At 37.5% G+C, this 19,160-nt stretch overlaps 1 protein-coding gene and 1 long non-coding RNA gene across 2 annotated transcripts; one reads left to right on the top strand and one right to left on the bottom strand.

Annotated features, from left to right (window-relative positions):
* Positions 1 to 3,662: 3,662 nt before the first annotated feature.
* LOC306874029 (3-oxo-5-alpha-steroid 4-dehydrogenase 2-like) lies at positions 3,663 to 14,803 on the top strand. Its single transcript, XM_079423694.1, has 5 exons — positions 3,663 to 4,016; positions 9,869 to 10,032; positions 10,134 to 10,235; positions 12,482 to 12,632; positions 14,541 to 14,803. Exons 1-5 carry the CDS (start codon positions 3,742 to 3,744, stop codon positions 14,605 to 14,607), a joined length of 759 nt encoding a protein of 252 aa, XP_079279820.1. The 5' UTR covers positions 3,663 to 3,741; the 3' UTR covers positions 14,608 to 14,803.
* LOC306874031 lies at positions 14,742 to 17,817 on the bottom strand. The gene is made up of 3 exons (XR_013784559.1): positions 17,775 to 17,817; positions 16,709 to 16,965; positions 14,742 to 15,381 (listed from the first exon to the last, which is right to left on the bottom strand). It is a non-coding gene; the product is annotated as an uncharacterized lncRNA (long non-coding RNA).
* Between the last annotated feature and the right edge of the window lie 1,343 nt (positions 17,818 to 19,160).

Genomic DNA, 19,160 nt, shown 5'->3' with positions numbered 1-19,160 from the left:
TTTTTTTGACTGTTGTTATTAAAAAAAAAAAAAAAAAAAAAAAATTAAATAAATAAAAATAAATAAATTGGGAAGATCTATCTAGATATTTTCAACAGAAATCTAGATACAATTTAGATAATAAGCCTAACATGCAAAGTTGTTTTTATAGGACTATATTATGAATCAAAAATTATTTGTTAATTTTATGGTGAATCTTATGATTTTATAAAGTAAATTTATATACTTTTTTTTTTTTTTTTTTTGGCTGAATTAAAAATATTAGTCAATGTTTTTCAATCCAAACATAAAATGTCACCTTAAGGAAAATTTTCTGATACTACTTGGAAAGCGATTTTTGCTCATTTTTGCACAAATTTGCAAAATCCATACCAAATTTACTTTATTCTAAATGGAATCTTTTAAAAAGTCTCCAATGCAAGTTAATAACAAAAATACTGACATACTGCTAGATTTCATGGAGGAATTTTTTATTGTATAGCTCCACTGCTGTGATTTTGTCCTAAGGAAGATAATCTCTTTTCTTTTCTTTTTTCTTCTCTTAAATGCTGTCTTACAGAACATTGCTCTTCTTTCTTGTTTATGTGGAATTAATTGTAGCATTTGGACCAATCATTGATCATTAGATTTAACAAATAATCACAGACCCCTCACCCAATAAACATACTGGGTGCCAGGATGTCTGTGAAGGACCCCAGGCCCCTGGTTACCATGGCAGCCAGAGCAGATAAACTTTACACCCCAGGCCCCTGGTTACCATGGCAGCCAGAGCAGATAAACTTTACACCCCAGGCCCCTGGTTACCATGAAAGCTAGACCAGATAAACTTTACACCCCAGGCCCCTGGTTACCATGGCAGCTAGACCAGATAAACTTTACACCCCAGGCCCCTGGTTACCATGGCAGCCAGAGCAGATAAACTTTACACCCCAGGCCCCTGGTTACCATGGCAGCTAGACCAGATAAACTTTACACCCCAGGCCCCTGGTTACCATGGCAGCCAGAGCAGATTAACTTTACACCCCAGGCCCCTGGTTACCATGGCAGCTACACCAGATAAACTTTACACCCCAGGCTCCTGGTTACCATGGCAGCCAGACCAGATAAACTTTACACCCCAGGCCCCTGGTTACCATGGCAGCTAGACCAGATAAACTTTACACCCCAGGCCCCTGGTTACCATGGCAGCTAGACCAAACTTTACACCCCAGGCCCCTGGTTACCATGGCAGCCAGACCAAACTTTACACCCCAGGCCCCTGGTTACCATGGCAGCCAGACCAGATAAACTTTACGACCTAATGGCATGTCGAGAGCTCTCCCTCTCACTAACTTTCAACTACTTTAGACGGGCGCTCCTATGCTTGCTCATTCTAAAAGTACTTTTATTTAGACTTGTATACACTTGAATAAAGCAACGTTATTTCTAGTCAGAGGTCAGGACCACTACTATAGATATAAGCCAACCAACATATCAGCCATATCACCCTGCAGCTCAAGACTGGTTGGCCACTGAAGCTAAGCAGGGTTGAGCCTGGTCAGTACCTGGATGGGAGACCTCCTGGGAAAACTAGGTTGCTGTTGGAAGAGGTGTTAGTGAGGCCAGCAGGGGGTGCTCACCCTGTGGTCTGTGTGGGTCCTAACGCCCCGGTATAGTGACAGGGACACTATACTGTAAAAAGCACCGTCCTTCGGATGAGACGTTAAACCGAGGTCCTGACTCTCTGTGGTCGTTAAAAATCCCAGGATGTCCTTTGAAAAAGAGTAGGGGTGTAACCCCGGCATCCTGGCCAAATCCCTGGGCACTGACCATCATGGCCTCCTAATCATCCCCCTACACTAATTGGTTTCATCACTCTGTCTCCTCTCCACCAGTAAGATGGTGTGTGGTGGGCGTTCTGGCGCAATATGGCTGCCGTTGCATCATCCAGGTGGATGCTGCACATTGGTGGTGGTTGAGGAGATTCCCCCCCTTCTATGTAAAGCGCTTTGAGTACCCAGAAAAGCGCTATATAAATGTAACTAATTATTATTAACATTACTTTCCCTGATAGTAGCTTTGGTATGGTCATGCCATGGTTTCCCCATGTACACTTAGCTAGAGTAATATTACAATAAACAGAGGTTAGGCTCACCCTATTTAGTTTGGCCATACAACACCCAGTTGACCTAAATGGAAATTCCCATTTATTTCCACTATATTCATAGTGTTTGTGATAAATGTACCTTTTGTCAAATATATGTTGAAGATATTGAACATTAATTTTTCTTTTGCCCTTTTTCTATTTTATTTTGGGTTGACTTTAAAATAGACATAAAAAAGTAAACAAAGCCCTTAATTTAGAACCTCGTGATATTTTACTTTGTTTTCAAAACCCATCTTTTTCTGATAAACAAATTTACATGATCAATCTGTTAATTATCGTAGCAAAGTTTTATATTCATACGTCAAAAGTAATTCAAAAGAAACCATCATATATTACATTTTGTAACACTGATCTTAAAATATACTTTGAAACCCTTTCTAATATAAGATCACCAAATAAGAAGCTTATTAAAAACAATACAAACTGCAAAGCTTTTCAAATGTATGTAACTGGCCTAATGTATGTATAACTTTTGTTTTTATTTAATTTTTTATCCTCTTTTTTTATCTTATTGTTTAATTTAAATGTTTGTATTCATTTTTTGTTGTTTGTTTTGAATGCTTTTGAGATGTACAACATTGCCCTATGTTTGCCTTGTGCTATTGTGTAATGAAACTGAATTAATTATTTTTTTTAAAGTTCAACTATTGTAATATATTATTTTATAAAATATACACAATGTTAAATGTACCCCCAGAGTCATCCTTGTGTCTTCCCTCTGTACTTGAAAATGTGGTTGATCTAGTGACTGAAAAGACTATACCATGATTCCTTGTTTATTTTACTTGAGTTATTATATTATGTTACTTAGACCCAATAATTACCCAACATTCCTAGGAACCAGGTTTAATTGCAATAAAGAAAGTAGTATTTGGGTGTAATAAAATTTTTAAAAAAACTCTAAAACTGTAATGTAGTTAAAACTGGATGGAAATACTGCCTTGATGGCACTTTTTTCGGTCCTCCAAAACTAGGGTCCTGGAAATGCGTTCTCTGACTCGGTAGGTGGCGCTGTCACAAAAAACTAGGGTCCTAGAAATGCGGTCCTACAACTGCGGTCCTGAAAGTGTGGCCTCCTATACTGCAAACGGATAATATTGAAGAAATTTGCAGCTGTTAATGTGTGCTGTAGCACGATACTAAGATATTTCTTCAAAAGCAGACCGTGGCGTGGCGTTACCTGCTCCATTGGGCCTCAATCTCACACACACACAACGAAATCACTTCACACTACTAAGCGGCTGTTATTATGAACATGCAAAACTGTATCGCACGTGTGCTACAGTGGTAAATTTATTCATTGCACAGACCAGTTTTTTCATAGCACTGTACAGCCCTGATTTTAGGGAAAAATCACCAGGATCCCAATGTCTCAGAGCTGTGATGGGATTCTTTATGACTGGAGTAACTCATTGACTTCAGATATTTATTTTCTCTTACTTGGTAGGATGGACCTTTCATTTCATGCACATACAGAGCCAATAAAAACTGGTGGGAGGAACCCAAGGGTTTCCCATGAGGGTGGTTTCTTTTTCACTATAGACTGGCAGAGAAGGGAATACTGCAGTGCATTGAGAAGCAGAAAGAGAGCAGCAATGCTTTGCCAGGAAAACACTATTCACTATTGTAGCTGGACATTTGCAGTCGGTGGAGTGCTTTACCTCCTGCGGCAAATGACCACGCACACACCATACGGACGTTATGTGGACACAAGATCCTCCGGGATGATGGTCCCAGCCAAGGCAGGATGGTTTTTTCAAGAGCTTCCATCATTCCTAGTTCCTGTGCTGTTGTTTTTGACAACAGAAAGTTTGCCTGGGATAGGAACACATTTACTGCTCTGGACCTTTTGCTTGCACTACTTTCAGAGGTAATGATCTTCATATTTCACATATAGTGCTTTAATTAGTGCATTATATAGCATTAATGCCACCAATAGCACATCAAGCACACTGGCAAGGAACTTTTCTAAGAATGTTCAAGAGAAGTACAGCTGTATCAGATTAACGTCCTTTTGCTCTTGTGGTTTTGAGTTTTGCAACAGGAAAGTAAGTGGTGCATGCAGTAGAATCACTAAAGAGTTGTAAAATGTACTGAAAAGTATTCTAAAAGTATAACAGGTCAAAATCTTAAATTCAAACAATATATGCAAAACATCATATATATTAGGCTATCCTATATACTGAATGAAAAAAAAAACTTTTTTTTCAAAGCATTTGAAAATAGCTGTTTGTAATGATTGTTGACTGAATTCACACTTGAGCTAAGATTGTCCATCTTCAATAGTGACTATGTTTAAAAAGTTTTGGTCTTAGACAAAGTGGTGCACTTTGACTTGTAAACTTGGAAAAATGGTTCAATAAAAAAAGGTATGATTTAAGGCATACGATGACCTGCACAAATGTACTTTGTACTTTGAATGTCTGAAGGTAGGCTAATAAAAGTAGCCTATAGGTAACAAGGTAGCATAATGAAGTCGAGTTTTAGACAGTTTTCTAGATAACTGGGTATAGCCTAAGTATCTTCTTTTTCAGTTATGCTGCAACTCAATCCAGTAGAATGAACAGGAAAGACAAATCTTTTGTAACAACACCCGCGAGGATATGAAGTCAATATGCTCATATAAGGAAACGTCACACACTGTAAAGTTTAGTAACCATATATAAATACGGAGTGAATCATCATGAATGAGTGTGTTCGGAATAGAACTCATTCTCGAATTTGCATTAATTGGCACCGTGGTAACCATTGCAACATCCTGGCTTCTAGAGCATTTGTTATCCGCTATTTGTGACCAAAGTAATATTACCACGACCAAAGACTCGTTATGCTCGGTTTCAGCAGTTTTGGCTAAAACCATTGTCGGGTTTTGTTTGCTCATGTGTCAACTTTTTAGGCTATTAAGGTCTTTGGGCTTCTTGTTCGGCCTTGGCTCATCAAGCGATCCAGTTTATGGATGTAATGAAGGGGGCCGGTGCAGATCGTGATATTTTGGGCTTATTGTCAATATAAAGCATTTGGGTTTATTTTTGTTTGTTGCTTTTTTTTCTAGGAGGAACTGGCAACATTGTCAAGGCTCGTACCTCTTTCTTGAGCTGCATCAATCCATTGCTGTCATTTTATTTGTTATTTTGATTTATGTTATTTAACGTAATCTAGACACAATTTAAATTCGCCCAATTCAGGAATGTGCTTGCATGCTAATTTGCTAGAAAACAGCCGCCTGGTGCATTACTATAATGGCTGGAGAGTGAACTGACTTGCCAGACTCTACTTCAACTGCCTGTCAGTTTGCTTACATTTCTGGCTTACTTTTAGCCACATTTCTGATGAAAAATCTTGTTTACAGGAAATGCCACCATGTTACAGCAGGCTTATTAAATCAAATCTCTACAAATCATGACATTTTCAAACATTGCAAACATATACATATATATCCGGTGGCGCTGCTCTGCGGGCGACATGGACACATACCTGTGCTGCTGTTTGTTTGTTTGAACAGTCTGTTGTTTGTTTTGCACGCTTTTTGCTTTTTGAGGATTTTTGTGTTTTGTGAATGATTTACACGATTGGGAGAACGACTAGATGGCGGTGTGTGTCTTACTTTTTTTTGATGGCGATGACGCTCCCGAGTGAACTTTTCTCCACCTGCAAAACCAGTGGGAATGGGACGCAAGTCTACTCGAGGGAGGCGCTTTTGTCGCTGCAATGGTGTGGAGATGCAGCAGGTCTTTCCCGATTGCTTATTGAAAGTTTGCCGGAGGGTATGAAAATTCGATGTTTGCAGCGACCGCGGAAAAGAGGCCGGCGAGGAGGTGTACGACAGCGGTTAAGGAAGAGAGGCAGTCGACCCCCATAGCCTTCAATGATCCTGAGCAATGTGAGGTCGCTCAGGAATAAAATGGATGAACTTCGAACACTAACAAGAGGATGCTTCGAGTACCGTGAGTCTTGCATTATGCTCTTTACTGAGACTTGGTTACATCCAGAGATTCCTGACGGTTTAGTGGAAATAGAGGGGTTTTCACACATTCGTTCCGATAGGACTGTGATGTCAGGAAAAAGTAAAGGGGGCGGTCTCTGCTTGTATATAAATGACAGGTGGTGCAGACAACACACAGTTCGGGAGAAAATCTGCAGCTCTGATGTAGAACTGTTATGTGTAAGTCTCAGGCCATTTTATTTACCTCGAGAATTTGGTAATATTCTCATTTGCTCTGTTTACGTACCCCCCAATGGCAATGCTTCACGTGCTGCATCACAGGTGGCAGACTGTGTTCATGAACAATTACAGAGTACCCCAAATGCCCCTATTTTCATCGTGGGAGATTTTAACCACTGCGACTTAAATACTGCTCTGCCGGGTTTTGAACAGTATATTAATTGTTACACCAGGAAGAATCGGATTTTAGACAAATGCTATGGTAATTTAAAACTTGCTTACACAGCCACAGCTAAACCACCTCTGTCTAATTCTGATCATAATACTGTTCATTTGATCCCCACCTATAAGACTGCCCTCAAGAGCTCTAAACCCCTGGTGAAATCTATCAATGTATGGTCAGAAGATAGCATAGAATCACTGAAAGGCTGTTTTCTATGCACAGACTGGGACATTTTTTCCAGGGAATCAAGTTTGGATAACGCCACAGAAGTAATTACAGATTATATCAAATTCTGTGTCGATATTGTGATTCCAAAAAAGAAAGTAAAAGTCTACCCCAACAACAAACCTTATGTTACAAAGGAAGTGAAGGACTGCATCAACAGGAAGCATCAGGCATTTAAGAATAAGGATCACTTACAACTTCAATCTGTACAAAAGGAGTTGAACCAGAGGCTCAAAGAGGCAAAAGAACATCATAGGGGTCTGATGGAGGAAAACTTTCAAACTATGAACTCTAAAAGATTATGGGACACAATGAAAAAAGCAACTAATATGAAATTAACAAAGAAGTCCTTGCATGTTACAGATGAACTGGCAAAAGCAAATGAATTGAATTACTTTTTTGGGAGGTTTGACAATCATGATTTCTCTGCTGAATGTGATATGGTGCTTGATAGTATTGCTATCGATGATGCTGATAGGTTAGAGATTGACCCTAAATCCATCACTAAGGTCTTTAAGCAAAGTTAATGCAACTAAGGCCACAGGTCCAGATGGAATTTCTCCTTTTCTAATAAGAACATGTGCAGATGAATTGACATCAGCTTGGTGCCCTATTTTCCAGTGGTCCCTTTACTCTCACACTGTACCAACTTTATGGAAAAAGGCAATTATTACCCCTGTTCCTAAAAAATCTTGTCCACAGGAGAATAATGATTTTAGACCTATTGCCTTAACTTCTGTTGTGATGAAGTGTATGGAAAAGCTCATTGTGAGCCAATTAAAACTGGAAGTATGTCCACAGTTAGATCCCTATCAGTTTGCATATAAACGTCAAAGAGGCACTGATGATGCTATCAACAGTTTAGTGCACCTAGTGACTAAACACCTTGAGAATCCTAGGGCATATGCTAAACTGTTGTTTGTAGATTTTAGTTCGGCCTTTAACACCTTGCAGCCTCATATTCTTCTGAAAACAATGCAGCGGATGAATGTCAGTCCCTTTATTATTAAGTGGTTCTACTCATTTCTGATCAATCGTAGCCAGCAGGTTAGGGTGAACAGGACGCTGTCTGAATCTACGATTATCAGCACTGGCGGCCCACAGGGGTGTGTCAGTTCCCCAGTCCTGTTCACATTATATACTAATGAATGTACATGTAGTACTTTTAATAATTATATGATTAAGTTCTCTGACGATACAGTTATTTTAGGTCTCATATCTGAAACATCAGATGTTACTATTTACAAACAGGAGGTTCAGAACTTTGTTCAGTGGTGTGATAAACATTTTCTTAGTATTAACACAAAAAAAAACAGTGGAGATGATGTTTGACCCCAAATCCATTGGTGACCACTTACCAGTGGTCATTAATGGTCAGAATATAGCCCAGGTGGACTCTTGCAGATATCTGGGCATTCACATTGATAATAAACTGGCATGGAGTGTCCAGGTTGAAAATGTCTGCATTAGGGTCCAACAGCGATTGTATTTTCTTCGCAGGTTGAGGGTCTTTGGCGTTAACCAGAAAGTGCTGCTTCTCTTTTATCATGCTGTAATCGAGAGCATTTTGCGATACGGCATCTCAGCCTGGTTTGGCAACCTTAGTGTACATTGGAAAGCCCAGATTACGCGGCTAATACAGAGAGCCATGAAAATTATGGGAGTTAAGCAGTATCCCACACTTCAGGCTCTTTTTGAAGAAACAGTTTCTATACTGGCTCAAAAAATTATTTCAGATCCCACTCATGTCCTTCACTCTGAGTACCAACTTCTTCCCTCGGGAAGGCGCTTCAGAGTTCCTAAGTGTAGGCTTAATCGTTTTAAGAACTCCTTTGTCCCACTGTCCATTAAAGCATTAAATGATAAGTTAGCTAGAGGTCAACAATTATAAAAAGGTTTTTTTTTTTTGTTTTTTTTTTTTTTTTCCTTTATCTGGTGTGTGCGAATATATAAAGACATAGGTGTGCAGCACAATAGGTAGGGTGCAGTTTAGTGGTTCACTATATATCATGGGGAGGGAAGAGAGGGGTTGTTGTAGGTATTAAATGTACGTAGTATGTTATTTGTGTAAAACAGCAGATATTGCATTGTATGTGTCCAACCCAAATTTCCTTCGGGACAATAAAGTTTATCTTATCTTATCTTATCTTATATCCTGTAAGTTTCTGCTGATGCAGCATAAGAGAGAATACAGTAATTTGTTGACTCTAAAAGCAGCTAACACTTTACCTTTGTCATCCCAGTTGAAATAAACATCCTGCCACAGACAGAGAAAACGGCAGTTGTGGTTGCCAGGTCTTTACCACAACATTTCAGGTTTTACAGTCTGAGCTTAAATATACCATCAACAAACAAAAATGTATATTTCAGTAACTGCTATAATGTACCAACCTACTGAAGTACTACAATCTTTTAGGCCTACCTTTAACAGACACTGACAACCACCAAAAACAGGCCTAGTAATAAATAAAAAAATAAAAAAAGCTAAAACACGAATTGACCTAATTGTTCTCTTTCCCATGCAGTTACATGGCAAAAAGGGGAAGGAGACAAGCTTAGCTGAGAAAAATTACATTAAACATGAAAATAATATAAAGAAGAAAACATATCTAATAGAACTCAGAAAACAAGCAGCCTCTTGGAGTAAATTGCCCTTATTGTTCTCTATAAAAATGTATTATAATAATGCACACAGATCACCATGTGCTCTCATTTCCATATTGAGACAAAAGAAAAATATGTTACACACGGTGTCACAAATAAACACGACACTAAAATAATGCAATAAACATTAATTTAAGAAAACGAGGGGGAAAACTAAGAAAGAACATCAAATAGGAGCTATCACAGAGAATTTTGGGAAGTTTATGAGTTTCATTGTAAATTATAAGATGACTTGTTATTTTTCACCTCCAAAAACGGTAACTTTAACAGTATTTTTCTGTAAAATCACGGGATTATGAAGTGTACAATTTTTCCCCATAGTAAGGCCATCAACCAATTAACGTTTTTACCATAGCATTTTTACTTTTAAAATGCTAGTCAATTTTTACAGACATGACAGCAAATCCCTCTGTGGCGACTGTTTCCTCACTCTTTGCTGCTCCTGCAGGACTTTTGTATACTCCTTGCTGACTAAAGGCAGGCCGTCGCCTCTGCACATTGTGATGAGCGCGGTGATCTTCTGCTCTGTGAACGGATTTCTGCAGGGTCACTACATGCTCCACTGCACTCAGTACCACAGCGAATGGCACAGAGACATACGCTTCATCACTGGTACTGTACATACTGCTAATAGACCATTAGATCTTTCTGATGAACTACATGATTCATTTGAATGTAGTCAGTGAATGCTTCTGTAAAAACACTCCTTCTAGGTTTGCTGATGTTTTTCAGTGGAATGGCCATAAACATCCACAGCGACTATATTTTACGAAACCTGAGGAAACCAGGAGAGGTCAACTATAAAATCCCTAGAGGTCAGTGTTTGATTATGATGAGCTCAGTTATGTTGTTATATTCTACAGTCAAATGGATTTGTGGAAAATGGTGTGGGGAAAAAGCTAGAAAAATATATAATTATAACACTATTTTATAATGTTATAAATATATGACCACATATTTATTAGATTTTAATAAATGTAAATGTCACTAATATAAATGTAATAACTATAATAAATTACATTAATATAAATACGATTGTTTTTTAAATTAATTTAATTTTTTTTATTTATGGGTAATATACACATAAATTCTTCAAATGGATTTAGGAATAATTACGTTGGAAAAATAAGAAATTATAACAGTTTTTAAGGTTAGAATGTTTACAATGTTAGAATTATATGACTATTTATTATAATACATATTAATTATAAATTTGTATAGTGCATGTATATTTAATTTAACTTTATAATTATTATATTAAATTATTATACTAATAACATCTACTAATATATACATTTAATTATTATTATTATATTAAATCAATATAAACATTAATAATAATACAAAAAAAGTTTTTTCATTATGGGTCTCAAAAATATTCAGGAGTTGAACAACCCAATGAACTGGGATGTGTTGTTCATGAACTGACTCAATAAATGAGGCAAAGATTTGCGAACAGACAGAATGAAAGCGGATGTGTCATTTGCTTAGTCTAGCCCAGAGATCTCCAACCCTGCTTCTGGAGAGCTACCGTCCTGCAGATTTCAGTTCCAACCCTGCTCCAACACACCTGTCTGAAATTAACAAGTAGCCTTGAAGACCTTGATTAGCTGGTTCAGGTGTGCTTGACTGGGGTTGGAGCTCTCCAGGAGCAGGGTTGGAGACCCCTGGCCTAGCCTGTTCAACAAGATTTTAAAGTGCCCCTATTATGGGTAATGAAAGGTTAATTTTGTTACGTATGTAACATTGGTTCCCTGAATAGGGAACGAGATGCTGCAATGACGTCATCGCTTTGGTGACAAATGTCAGAAGCCCTTATGCCATCACGCCAATTTCATTAGCCAAATAGCGCTTAGCACCGCCCCCCACGCATATCAGTGTGCTGCGCGCTATTTCATCTGATTTCCATATATGAATGAAGGAAGCGCTATCAAGGTACAGAACGGCCCGCATCGCAGCATTTCATTCCCTATTCAGGGAACCAAGGTTAAATACGTAACCGGGATGTTCCCTTTCATATGTTCACTTCCATGCTGCAATGACGTCATCGCTTTGGGAACGCTATACCATAACGCCTGACGAACCTTAGATAGCTGGAGACCCAGGAAAGTGTCTGCTCAAGCGGATAAGACACGGGAGTCAGGAGCCATCCTCACGTAAAGACTGTAGAACTTGATGAAGGTGCTAGGAGAGGACCATCCTGCCACAGCACAAACATTTTCCATTGATGACCCTTTCACTGCTCTCATAGAGTGAGCACATAATCCTAGAGGCGAAGTAAGGCCACGCGCCTCATAGGCCAAAGAGATAGCATCCACTATCCAATATGACATTCGCTGCTTAGTGACAGCAGAGCCTCTGCTCTTACCACCAAAACACACAAACAGCTGGTCAGACCCACGCCACTGAGCTGTGCGGTCTACATAAGTCCTTGGTGCCCTCGCTGGGCAGAGATTCATGTTACATTTTCACGCAGAAAATGCCTCTAAGACCACTTGCTGAAAGTGAAATGGGTTCGAAGTGACCTTAGGAACTTAGTCAGGCCTAGGTCGCAGTAAAACTTTTACCAACCCTGGGACAAAGTCCATACACAACGGGCTGATGGAAAGAGCCTGTAAATCCCCTACTCTCTTAAGGGAGGATGAAGCCACCAAGAGAACCGTCTTGAGGGTCAACAACTTCGCTGACACGGACTCTAACGGCTCAAAGGGATGGCCTGACAGACCCTCAAAAACGATCGAGAGATGCCAAGAAGGAACTCTTGCGGGGCGGAAAGGCCTAAGACGCCTCGAACCCTGCAAAAAACAGGAGACCAAGGAATGATGACCCACTGAAACACCTCCTACGGGAGCATGTCCCGCGGATATGGCAGCTACATACACCTTGAGAGTAGCGGGGGTCACTCCCTCAGAAAAGCGACTCTGAAGAAACTCCAGCACTGAACCTATGGGGCAAAAATCCATAATAGGGGCACTTTAAAGCTGAAATATGACCCAGGCATTCTTAAAAAGATTGATCCGCATGAGACTGAACCTCCTTATTCGCATTGTGTTCTCTTTAGGAGGAATGTTTGAGCTGGTCTCTGGTGCTAACTTCTTTGGGGAGATTGTTGAATGGTGTGGATATGCTGTGGCCAGCTGGTCCCTTCCTGCTTTCTCCTTTGCTCTGTTCACTTTCTGCTCCATTGGGCCTCGAGCCTACCACCATCACAGGTGCAGTACCAACTAACACAAACATTGCTCCAAAATCAAGAGAGGGCCCTAGATCGGCACACTCAGATGTGAAGGCTGTTCCAACGCTGCCTCCCAAAGATACCTGCTTTAGATCACATTATTTAAAACAAAATTTATTTTAAAAAAGGAAATACTGAGAAAAAGGTTGGGTACCACAGCATGTGCTTTTAATGGGGAAACACTTTTGAAATCAGCCTAGAACAGTGTTATTTTGGTATTATAGTTATATATTTTGAATTAGATTTTATTTTTATGTTCTGATTTTACTTTAATTTCAGTTAGACGTTTGGTAATTTTGTGCGTTTTTGTCACTTTTATTAGTTTTTCTTTTATATGTCTATATATTCTTATTAATATTTATTTATTAGTTAGTTTAAATTATTTTTATTTTATATTTCAAGTTAAACAAAAAAAGAGAGAAGTGTTGTCTTAGCAAATGAAATAGTTGGTTGTTTATGTTTTATTTTATCTCAGTTAACATTTATTTTTCCAGAATCAGAATGAGCTTTATTGGCCAGTTATGTTTACACATACAGTACAAACACTGAAGAGCAAAGCACGGTAGCTGCCATCTGCGGCGCCATCTTAGATCAAGTATTTTATTTCAATTAACATTTTTATGGTTGTAGTTTTTACCTGGGGTCTGTACCATGAAGCCGGATTAGCTGGCTAGCCAGGTAAGTTTCAGTTTAGTTTGCATCAATCCTGGGTTTTAGGTACCATGAAAGTGCCTTGGCTTTTAGTTGCGTTCATTGCCATAGTAACTTACACTCCAAGGCTAACCAGCTCTGGGGCAGGTTATGTTCTGGTTTAGAGATCTCAAACTGAAATTGGACCAATCAGATGTGAGCAAAGTGACACATGTCTGACTCTGACACAAAAAAGTCACTCCCCCGGTTTCTGTTGCTCCAAATTAAAGATCACTAGTACAAAAAAGAAAAAGGTCTGGCTTTAATGATAATTACTTAAGAGTTATTTTATACAATTTATGTAATTATAGGCCTGGTTTCACAGACAAGTCTTAGACTAAGCCAGAATTAGGCCATAGTTCAATTAGGACATTTAAGTCATTTGTATAAACATGCTTAGAAAAAAACATTACTAGGGTGCAGCTTGAGACAAAACAAAGGCACTGATATATTTTAAGATTAGTCAGTGCAAATTTATTTCAGTTGAAACAGCTCAGACTTGCATTTTAGTCTGGGATTAGTTTTAAGCCTTGTCTGTGAAACCGGGGGCATATGATTTATATTATGAATCTATTACACACAAGCAATTTTAGTTTAACAGGTATTATAATTTATTTTAAATGAATGTTAATATACAGATTGTATGTAATATAAATAAGCTGTAGAATTGATTAATAACGCTTTAAAAATGACTACGTGACCTAACATGTTCGAGTCTCTATTGCAATATATTATCAACTATATAATCTAACTTAAGTTTCGCTTGTGACTGCACTGATAAAGCAAGATCATTTGTCCTCTTTCATGCACAAGTACATTTTTCATTGTAAATGCATTTAAATTCATCATATTCTTCAGTCTAATAACCTTCAGCAAAACCTTTAACCTTTAATCAAGGCTCATGATTGGCTTTTCACCATGATGTCACACATTCATGTGCTCCACAAACTCAGGATCAAAGCCTGAGTTGACAAAGAAAGTTGATGATCAGCATCATGGTACCAACAAAGCCGGATTGGAGTGGTTTGGTTTTGTCAACTCGAAACTAATCCTGTAACTCTGAATTTGTTCATCTACCATCATGGTACAGGCCCCTAGTCAAGACTCCAGAATCTGGCACACAAATTGACCTTATAATTAAGGGTTTATGTTTGTATCTTATGCAAACCTGGAAGTAAATGTCTTGTTTTCTTTACAGGTATTACTTGGAGAAATTTAAAGATTACCCCAAATCAAGAAAGGCTGTGATCCCTTTCCTCCTATAACAAAGTCTGAAATTTGGAAAAACACAACATTTCCAGCCCATGAAAACAAAATTAAACACTGCGTTAAGAAACTGCAAGAGCTGATGTTGTTACTGCAAGTTCTACTCACATCTCATACAAGGAAAAGAACATTTCAGAAATTGTGCATTTATTTATTTTTTAAATACATCATTAAAAACCTATGTTTACATCTGTACATAGTGGAGAATGGTCATTTATATACATTCTATATTCCCATTTACACAGACTTGTCATAAAAGACTTCATCGGTCACAAATGATTATAACCAGTCAAGTGTTACTGAAACATGAAACACAAACCGCGCAATGTTGCTGTTCAAAGTCTACTGAACGGAATCGTTTCTCAATGTCCTGCCTTCAGTGAATGCTTCCTCCACTTTTCTCAGCAATGGACTCAATTTCAGAATAAAAAAAACTTAATGAGTTTCAAATGATTTCCATACAATATATTTTGTCATGTGTGTGCATCAAGAAGTAGAGTGTGTATTTTTAATTTGTCACTAGACAGACAACGAAGCACTTAAATTAACTTAACACATCCCCCACAATCCCTCAAATGCATATTATTTGCTGTTACTCCTCTGGACCTGACTTGCTTTTGAGCTGCCGTTCAGTCTGCACCGAACTCTTCATCGCCTTCTGCAGGAGCCACGTGCCAAAATGAATACTAGAAAATGCACCACCGGCAACCCAAAACCAGTTCTTCCTCAGCCAGCTCTGGTTCCTCATCTTCATGTCTTCAGAAGAGGACGACCTGCAGAAGGCAAGGGAGAAAGTTAGGAAAGAAAGGGCTAATCAACTGACACATCAGCAGCTGATGAAAGTGTTGTGAACTTCAGTTATTTGCATGAAGTGAACTCTGCTCAACTTTACCAACAGTCACCATTCTTTCATTGAAAGTGACTTCTGAGCACTGTCACTCTTTTGGTGACTGATACTTATAGAGGGCTGTCGAGAAGCATTTCATAGACTGATGAAGAAAATACATGCCAAACAAGGATGTGTTAAACTAGTTTTATTATTATAGCTTGATAAAACTAAAACCCACTATATAAGCAAAGGTTATGGTTTGCAAATATAGTGGGTTTTAAGGTAACAATGTATTTCATAACAAATGTTACAAAACAATTCACCTGAATGACACCTGTTTTTAAATCATTTGCTGAGTGAAAGATATGACATACAATATTTGTAATTAAGACTTAAAATAAATATTAATTATAATGAAAATTAATACATTTATATAATACATAATAATATTGTTAATATATTACTTATATAAAATATTAATTTTAAATTAATATATTGTTTATATAATGTTGTGTGTTCTGTTTATATTTATTATGCATATATAAATACACACATGCATGTATATTTCAGAAAAATATGTTATTAAATAAATATTTATTTATAATATAAATTATATGAATATATGTAAATGCATGTAAATATTTTCAAAATATATACTAAAATAACTAAAACTAAAATAAAAACTTTAAATAATGAATAAAAATAATAAAACAAAAAACTTTAAATGAAAAATGAACAAATATATAAATAAATTCAAATTTTGGATGTTATAGCAATTTTCGCTGTCAAAATAGAGAACTGCCATCATCATAAAAACAAAAAACAAACAATCAACAGCATCGCACTTTCTACACTTTGACCAAATCTGACGTTATCAAGAAATGTTCATGTAATCTTAACAGATAAGATTAAATGCACACACTTTCAACAGAGGAGAGAGCAGCATGTTCATTCATATTCTTGTGTAAACAACTACACACTGTGACCTGAGTGACTGATAACAGAGCTCAAGGACAGATCACACAGACACTTATCTAAGTGGCAGTTAAAATGATTTCAAATCATTTACTCACTCAATTCAGTCCAAACCAAACCCGTGTGACTTTCTTCCTGGCATGGAAAACAAACACTTTGAGGAATCTTCTAGCATCACAATGACAGTTCAGAGCTCAAGGTTGTAGTGACCACGTTTCTCAGAGTGAGTAAATGACACCGTTTTCATTATTTTGGGGGAACTATCCCTTTAAGAGCTAACATTAAACTCTTCTCACCTTGCTGAGCAGCATCTGCAGTTACTCCTTGTCTTTGGTCGCTCTCTTCTTACTCTTCTCGGGCAGAGGCGGTGGAGACGGAGCGACGTAAGACACGATGCCCGGCTCGGGAATATATTCCTCCCTGCTCTTCTTCAGCAGTGGATTGGATTTGATTGAGTACCAACCCCAGTGAACCAACCCGAGGCCGGAACCCATAACAATCAGCACTTTATAGTTATTCCAAAAGCTCCGGAGCCCACTCATGTCTACAGAAACTAAAATACATGAAAAACATGAGTCTAGTGGAAGAAGGAAAACAGAAGGTTCTTGGCAGTTGTCACCCCAGGTGAAAAAAAAAAGTACACTTCCATAATATACTTAAATGAGAGTATTAAATAACATGTAGAATAGAGACCGGGGCAAGTTGTCACACTCCAGTGAATGTCACAGGTGAAGAAAGTGCACTTTCAGTAAGTTATCTTTTTTCGCACAATAGTTTTGTACTTAATATACTAAAAATTATTATTTAGTACTTTTTAAGATCAACTTAAGTCTACTCAACTGTGCTATTTTGAGACACCATGAATATAAACTAAAATGCGCTTTTAACATACTCTCTAAAACATGTATTTAGTCACCACTTGAAGTACACTTAAGTGTGTACTAGAGTATGAAAGATGGTTCAAGTGTGCTACAGGTGGTAACTACCGGTATATACATATTTTTAAATACAGAGATAGTATATTAAAAGCACATTTTAACTCATATTCACAGTGTCCCAAAATACCAGTTGAATACACTTAGTCTTAAGTACTAAAATTTTTTTTAGTATATTGTGTACAAAATTAGTGCGCACTTTAAGTATATTATTATGAAAGTGCACTTTTTTTCACCTGAGACATTCACTGTGACAACTTGCCCCGGTCTCTCTTCTGCATGTTATTTAATACTCTCTCTCATACACTTTAGACGCAGTAATATGGCGTTTTACAATTTTGACAGGTTTATACTTGAATAGGCGGGCTGACGAATGAAATATCTGTTTGGTGATATAATGTTAAATACACACATGGTTATTGCTCACCTTCAGCTTTTTGCTTCTACTCACGCCGCCACCATTGGGTCCTGACGACGGAGACGTAGGTAGTCGATAATTGTCCTGACAAAAAAAAAAAAAAGAAAGAAAATTCCCATTTAACTTAAATTTTTGAATTCAGTCCAAACATTAAAATGCTGATTATTGTATTTAATTATTCTTTAATTACTCGCTCGGAGGTTTGTATCGCACTATTTGTAAAAAGCTAGGCTACAATACGTTTTTTTTAAGTATGATAATAATAGTGTGCTTGTTGTATTTTCACAAATGTAAATGCTGTCTAAATTAATTATAGTATATGATTATGAGTTTAATCGCAACATATAGGCCTAGTCAATGCAGTGTTCACCGTCTGTTTGATTGTCATTAATAATAATAGTAATAAATATGCGGCGTGATAGAAAATTAATCAAATAGGCGGATTTTAAATTGAGGACACCTATGTAGCACCAGCAGAGGGAGATATTTACTCATGTTATAGTTTCGTTCACATGTTTTTTAAAAATGAGCAAATGTGTGTCCAATGTAGGCTATTGGCAGAGAGTTTGGGTTTTGGAGTTTGGATTTTAACTACTAGCCTACTGTAAAGCATATTATGCAGCATACATTGTATGCAAATGACCATAATGTGTTTCAGGTAGTTGTGTGAACTATTAATTAGTTTTAGTCAAAGCCAAAACCATTGATTTTATACAAAACTATCCCAGAACACAGCTGGCTGACTGTTTATAATAACAACTCTCTCTGTTTCTCCACTGGCATGACTGTAGGAATTGAAAAACTCAATTGTAACTGATTGCAACTTATAGTGGAGGAACATCAGCAAACAAAAATATGTTCTAATAATGTTTTGCTAACATTTCCATTAAGTTATGAAAATGTTTTTTCTTAATGTTCTCTTAGCATTCAAAATGTGCAGTTTTTCTTGGAACATTCCATTTGATCACATTGCGCATATTACGTTACTTCTGAATGCTGAACATTCTGAATCAAGTAGTAACATTTGAGTGACTTTGAATTAACATTCTATTAATGTTACTGGAAGAACATTTATAACTTTGAGAGAACATTTTCAGAATGTTTGCCAAAGTTCTGAGAATGTTCCCTGATTGGTGGGAAGCAGCTCTTTTCCATACAACGACAGTTGATGCACAACTAGGTTAACAACTTTTGGTTTCGTTTGGAAAACGTTAGTTCTTGTTTATCAGAATGTTCCCATTCTTTGGTACTGTGTAAATATCCTTACAATTTTTTTTACTTTCATGTTTCGGAAAAAAACTACACGAGTGTGAGAAAATAATGGCAGAATTTTTTTATTTCTGGTAAATGCAATCCTCTGAGCTTTCTGTATGAAGTGTGACTGAAATATCCTTC

Source organism: Barbus barbus, assembly GCF_936440315.1.
Source record: "Barbus barbus genome assembly, chromosome: 8".
Classification (NCBI taxonomy): Eukaryota; Metazoa; Chordata; class Actinopteri; order Cypriniformes; family Cyprinidae; genus Barbus; species Barbus barbus.
The sequence above is the reverse complement of the archived record's forward strand: the minus strand, read 5'-3'. Positions and strand labels throughout refer to the sequence as shown.